Source organism: Zeus faber (assembly GCF_960531495.2).
Source record: "Zeus faber genome assembly, chromosome: 5".
In the NCBI taxonomy this organism is placed as follows: domain Eukaryota; kingdom Metazoa; phylum Chordata; class Actinopteri; order Zeiformes; family Zeidae; genus Zeus; species Zeus faber.
Window position 1 is genome coordinate 23025686 of NC_137192.1, and position 7274 is coordinate 23032959.

At 46.7% G+C, this 7274-nt stretch overlaps 1 protein-coding gene across 1 annotated transcript in view; it reads right to left on the minus strand.

The window, feature by feature from the left end:
- eif4g3a (eukaryotic translation initiation factor 4 gamma, 3a) overlaps nt 1-6234 on the minus strand; it is a gene marked incomplete at its 5' end in the record, with an annotated part of 70188 nt that extends 63954 nt beyond the window's left edge. The window contains one exon of the mRNA XM_080001050.1: nt 6071-6234. Coding sequence (XP_079857176.1) covers nt 6071-6234 — 164 coding nt within the window. The remainder of the gene's footprint in view (nt 1-6070) is intronic.
- Nucleotides 6235-7274: the final 1040 nt, after the last annotated feature.

Consider the following 7274-nt stretch of genomic DNA (forward strand, 5'->3'; position numbering starts at 1 on the left):
AATACAGAACATTGCCAGTAGATCTATAGCTTTCAGTACATGTGTGAAAGGGCTTTTATTTCTCAGTTACGTTTAGAACACCTAAGAAATAAATATTGTACAAATCAAAGCTTTTTTTTTTTTTGATAAACTTGATCCAATTTTTTTACGATGTATAATTTTTTATAAAAACATTTTTTTATATTTCTAAGCTTTGTGTTCAATATTGTTTGTCACTCTCATCCAAATTCTGAGCTATCAAATAGATTATATTAAGTTTGATTATTTCAAAAGAAGGTCCCTGGTCCCATTAAACCCAATTTATCTAATATTCAGCTCTAATTAATAGAACATAAACCACGCATTCGTACTGACCGTGGTTCTCTGAGGAGATCGTGGCGGCTGAGGCCATCGCCCTCATGTTCCTTGACCCTACAGTGACTAGTAAGTTAGCTTACTGTAAAGCCACAGAAAGAAAGAAAGAAAGAAAGAAAGGAAGAAAGGAAGAAAGATTGATAGATTCATGTTTTTTTGTTTGTGGCCAACAACGCAGTTCCCCACCTCTGACAATATGGTCTCAATAAAGCAGGAGCTGGAAGTGAGTTGAGGTGTTTAACGTGAGAAATTAATTGCTCTGAGGAAATATTCCAGGAACTTCTAACAAAAAGCTCCGTAATGGATATTATGCATCGATATTCGCCCAGAGGGACATTCCAGCTCCTTTTTGGCAACGGGGGAAGCTGCTGCGCTCTTTGCAGACCGCCTGGAACCTTTAGTGCACTGGGTTGAAAGGAATGGCACAGGAAGTGAGCGGAGACGGCCCAGATGGTGCAGAGACAACAGTCGCGTACACACACACACACACACACACACACACACACACACACACAGCTCCCAGCAGGCACAGTGGCTGGTCATCACCAGTTTTGGGAATAGGTAAGGACTTACTTGATTGCAAATTCACCTAATCTTCACAAAATTAGCGAGACAAGAGAGCTTGACATATCACAAAATTGCTGTGACTTTTCCGCATTAAATTAACAAATCAACAGACAACTTTATCTTGTCGCCCCTACCTTGGGAATACTGAGCACTAGTGATTATGTGTGGTTTTCTTCTTTCTTTTTCAAAAATCTTCTTCCTTTTTGTTTTTGTTCTTAAGCAAACGCTTAATAAACCTACTCCAAAATACACTACAGTAAGAAATTATGTAAACCTATTCACAGTAACAACATTGGTACTACTGAGCTCATAATAGTCAGGTTAAAAGAGAGCGCAAATTTAGAAATAAAAATATTAGTACTAAGCTACTAGAATAGATGTTCATTCAGCGCAATAATGGGTCACTTCAGAGTCTAAATCAACAACCGTTATTAATTACACTTACAACTAAATTCCTCATGAAGGGGATGTTGACAGCAAGCAGGTCACCGTAGGACTACACACTACAGATATAACAGTCTCAGGGAAAAGCGGTTTGGAGGAAGCTAGAGAGTTGTGAAAGAAGAAAGTTCAGTCTAAAAGTTTGGTCGAATGCTGGTTTTTACATCACTCACTAAACTAGAAAACGTAGGATTATACATAAACACATAAGGAAAATGTACTTCACAAACATAATGCTTTGCAGAACCACAATAATAACGCAAAACAATCAACTGTACTAAATCCCACTACTGGTACTACTGAAGGTGCATTCAGATCCTTCAAAATAACTTTACTATACAACAATCAGCCTGTGAAACCAGTTACTTCGTTTCACTTCGGTTTTGAAAATAAACACATTTTATAGGTCTATGAAACAATGGAGCTAGTTTAACCAAAAGAATACATGCATGACAACCATAATTAAATTAAGCTAAAAAGGTTTAACCAGCTACTAGACAATTTCATGAAGTGGTTTGTTTAAAAAATAAAAAAATAAAAAAAAAAAAAATAAAAAAAAAAAAGAGGATGAATCTGCTCCACAGCATGAAAACAACATTGTCATAGCGGTTCCGCACGTGATGTAAACTTTGGCTAAGGATCACCACTAGTGGAGTCACATAGTAGGCTTGGCAATCGTGCGAAATTCCAACTGGCAATCGCTGGGCGGTCACAGAAGTGTTTGGGAACGGGACAGAACAGTCCCTTAACTCAGCTGTGTTTAAAATGTTAGTTTCATACATGTTCAATAGGAAACAAAAAACAAATACATTTAAAATATAAACACGGGAGTTGGAGTTGGGAACCGGCGTGCGCCCACGGTGCTGTCTGGAGGAGAAATTAAAAACTCTGCTCCAATTCTCTGAGTTAGGTTTCCGTTTTTGATTTTCCATACAAGTAAGATGAGATGATATTATATAGTGATATATTATAATCACAAGATTTGCATATAAAGCGGGGAAGTGAAGAGATCCGATCTAGTAAGTGGTTACTCAACAGCTCTGAGTGGAGAGGGCTAGAGCCCCCTCGCGCCGCTCCAGTTTCAGAACACTGTAAACTGCACTTACACCGTTTCAATGCTCGTATTTTTCCTGGGGGATTAAAGAAAAAAAAAATCAACGTCAATCGATTGACGATTTAATCGTAAATCTTACCGGGCCTATCACGTAGGAGGCATTGGTCTTGGAAAAAGACAAAGTACATCACCAGTTCTTCTTCTGAGGCAATTGGCAACACTTACGAGGGAAAGGAATAAAAGCACCGCTCCACTGCCTGAGCAACCAGCATCTCAGAACGGATGCAAGACAGTTCCAACGGAGCAGTTTCCTCAGGAACCAATTGTCTCATTAAAGATGTACTTCTTGTACTGGAGGGTTTCCAAAATTAGGGGGGGGCTGCTGAAAACAAAACCAAAAAAAACGTATGGTCACTGAATCATCCCTAGAACCCCGGGAGGTGTTCCTAAAATGTTGTAGACCAAGTGTAGAATGGAGTGCGCTGTACACGCTCCCTTTTCACAAGACAACTCAGCAGTTTATTTATAACCCCCACCACAGAGAATGAGCTCATGAGAATGTCTCAACATGGAGGCTGAACACCTGTCCTGCGACGTGGGACTGGGCACTGCAACCCTCCAGCTGGAACATGTTAACGAACTGCAGCTCACAACTCACAACATTCAGCCAATTCTGGCTGGATAATCCAAGTGCCAGTCGGCCCGGCTCACAAGATACTCTCGACTTCAAGATTCTTTATTGGTCCAAGCTGTTCTCGTTAATGGGGAACAAAAATCAAACAAAGAATTAAAGAAGGACAGAAATCAGACAGGTTTGGTAATTTGGACACAGAGCAGCAGCTACACCAAATGAGAGGGGGATGGAGGTACAGTACCATCAAAGCTCTGCGACTTTTTAAAGAAGAAAAAGAGTAGGTTGGGGTGGAGGGGGGGTGGAGAAAAGACGCCTTTCGTATCCTGGCTGAGGGGGGGCGGCAGGGTGGTGATGGTGGTGGAGAGCTGACACAGGCTGGCTGACCTGGGCCTTTGTTGGCAGATGGTGGGAAGCGCCGCCTTGGCCTCCCGTTCTGAATGCTAAGCAGAGCTGCCATTGTCTGGGGAGCGAAGCAGCAGCCGCATGCGCCAAGCGTTTCTCTGGCAACCAGGAGCCGTAACAAACTGCCCCCACCCTGCCGCCCCTTCCACCCCCACCCACACCCACACCCATACCCACCTCTCTCCCAAAATCTAAGACTAAATGCAACAGCACACATGAGCATCCCCTGTGTGGGGAATTCCTTCCACAGGGAGAGTGTGGCGAGACAGAGGACGGCTCCCACTCACCTGAAGGGAGGCAACACCCACAGGGTGGGTTCTACAGACACTTCACGATCAAGCCAAAAGTCATGACCTTACAAGTGTTTCATGTTGACCTCTATTGTTTTGAACTGGGGGTGGGGGGGATGGGGGTCCGCAGGAAGTATTTAATACAAATCTGCATATAAGACAATTTTGGACGATATTAATTCACAATTACGGGGCATTATCATATCTATCTATCATTACCATTTCCACCTACCTACCATTACCTATTTAACTGGTTACACGGTTGTGTTCACACACAGCTTGACACATGACAAACTGCAATTTCCTACAACCCCCAAGTAACAAGTGCCAGGCTTTGGGAGACCACTTCAGCCTCCACTACTTTTCTAGGATAACACAACTTCTGTCTTAAAATGTGCAACAACCTGGCGAGGCATCGATGTCCATGTCATATAGAAGAAAACCAGACAGAGGCCTATTCCATTGAGAACAACTGCACCTTGTGGGCCCTCTTGGCTTCCATCAAGTTACCAATGGAAACTGAATGGAAATGGAAAAAGATTCAGAAACGTGTTCTATCAAATCCCGATTGTCACTGAAACAAAGCAAACTATTAACATTTTTCACAGACCAAAGTCCATGAATCTTGCGCCTGTGACACGTGCCATTCTACCGAAATAAAATGGATATCCCATGTTATTTAAAAAAATAAAAAGTTAATCCATGCTTTATTACCCTTCAACAAAGCATCTCATAAAAGGTAAATGTGAAGGATCCAGTTTCTTCCCAGGCAAATGGGAGCTAAGTTTGGTGTGAAAAGGTAGGTCAAAGAATTTGGCCAGATGTTACAACACAAGCCCAAGAAAGAAGAGGAGGCAATAGTGAGAAAGATAATGACACTGAGCAACGACCCTTGTGCTCAGACGCGGCGTCGAGCTGGGACGGCCCTGCCAAAACCCAACATGTCAAACACACCGGAAGCTCCCTGCGAAAAACCCCAAATCCCGACAAAATGTTCGAACCCAGCAGACGCTCCCCAGGAAAACCCAACATCCCGACAAACTCTCCGGTGCGCCCAATGGAGTTGAGCTGGGACGGCCCCCGCCAAAACCCAATATCCCGACAAAACGACAAACCCACCGGACGACTCCCGCTAAAACCCAACATCTACAAAATGTCTGACCCACTGGACAACTCCCGCTTAAACCCAACATCCACAAAATGTCGAAGCCACCGGACAACTCCAGCTAAAACCCAACATCCCGACAACATGTCGAACCCACCGGACGCCCCCACCTGAAACCAGCTTCCGCCACAACGGGAGTGACCACAGAAATGGAGCACGTCTCCATGCCACAGACGGACAAGAGGTCAAACCTCACCCTCCGTCACACCACTGCCAATGAGCCTTGAATAAAACAGGAGGTGACTTCACTCCACGAAGAGTAGATTCATGAATATTGCGAATACAGCGGTAGCCACATTGATCAGAGCTCACACTGCTTGTTGTGGAGATGGATTTCGTGGAAAAGAGATCAAAGTTACACCAAGTACTAGAGGAGGTTTTTCCCTTGGTGAAACCTCCTGTTGGGGATCAAACAAGGGCAGCGTGCACTCTTCATTCCTCCACACTCACACAGAAGTGACACCGGGGCTGACCGCAGCCTTACCCAGGATCAGATGCTCAGAGAGCTGCCTGGCTCTGGCCGTGGCAGGCCCTATCAAACTCGCAGCATACGCGCCCGGACCCCAAACTGCGAGCTACTTTTAGTTGAGGGCTGGTTAGGTGTAGCAACCCCACCACTCCCTCCGCACCCCCCATTGCACATGCGTTTAGCCCAATGGAACAACACCCCGAGGTGGATCAAACTCGTAATTGTTTCGACCCGTCTCAGCAGCCTCTGCGCCCTGCCTACGAGGTTAGCGCACCTTGCCGAACAAAGCCGGCAACCGGTAAAGCCCGGACGCTGGCCGGTGGCAGCGCCTTGCTACACCCGCACATCAAGCGTCTCGGTCAAATACAATTATTCAGTCAAAACGGAGAAGACGAGTTGTTGTTGGAACCGCCTTTACGCTGTCATCAATGGTGGCCGGCTCGCTAGCCTGTTAGCATGCTAGCCCGTTCGCCCGCTGGCCTGTTAGCACGCTACCCTGTTAGCATGCTAGCTGGAGGACCGTTCCTCCCCTCCCTGCTCGGAGCACCAGTCCGCACCCCCTCCCGGCATCTGACATCAATGGTCGGCTTTCACAATGTAGCCCAACTGCATCTCAACAAACAACAAAGTTAACACAAACGACACTATGAGACGACACAAGGTGGTTTTTGGGTGGAAGTTGGCAAAAGGATACTGGGGTGGTTGCGGACCGCCGGCCGGCTGAGGGGCGACCGGTACTCCCGGTTGCACTGACACGGAGGTGAGGGCCCGCAGCGCGTTCGTCGGAGCGGGGCCGCTTCCAGGTCCGCTCACCGCCACGGCGGTCGGCTTGGGGACCACTTTCGTTGGCAAACTCATTGCAAAAAAAAAATGTACAAAAAAAAACAAAAAAACAAAAAAATAATAATAATAATAGACGAAAAACAATGACTGTTGGTAAATACCGGTACAAACAGCCGCGCTAGGGACGGGCGGTGTGACAGACAACGCCGGAGCAGGCCCCGAGTTCCCCCCGGTTCACGGACCGGGAAAGGGAGCGCGGGTGGCGGCGGGAAAGGGTCTCTCTCACGGGGAGGCGCTGCTCGGATCAGCGGCGCTGCTCATGGGGGACGGCGGGAGGTCTGCCTCCCCTGCCCGGCCGGAACCTCCGCGGGTCCGGGTTCGGGTCCGGGTGCGGCGCGGCGCGGCGCGGCAGCTCTCGGAATTAACGCCGCCGCGGTGTCGTTCCGTCCTTCAGCGACGCGGCTGGTGCTTCTCCTCAACGGCGGTGCTTCCGACCATCTTTCTTCCTCGCGGAGAGCGGAGACTTCGTCAACATGGCGCTGCGGCCGCTTCCAGCAGTCCGGGCAGGACGGACCGGGCTTCGGGGATCCTCGGCCGGTTCCGGAGGCGCTCGGGCGAATCGCGGCGGACAATCACGGCGAGTCGCGTCCAAACCGCGACGCCGCGCCAGTTCCCCCGGTTCCGGGCACAACAGCAGCTCCGCGCGGGTCAGGGGCAAACCGGGAAACTTGTGGTTCCTCCACGAACGTGCGAAAGGGCAGAATATACGCAGTTATGCGCGTTTGTGACGTTTTACGATGATGTGTGACGTCATTAGCGGTTAACAGGAGGGTGGAGTGGCGCACACAAGCCAGGTGCTGAGCGGGGTCTCCCATGGTGAAGCGTCATGCGCCTGGAATTAAACACCGACAATAATAATTATATATAATTAATTTATATATATATATATATATATATATATATATATATATATATATATATATATATATATATATATATATATATATATATATATAAAATAACCAAAAACTAATAATTAATAACCAAAAACAACACAAAAAATAATCAACCCCATCATTGGGGTGAATACATAGGGTGGTTTCGTTTAGATATTT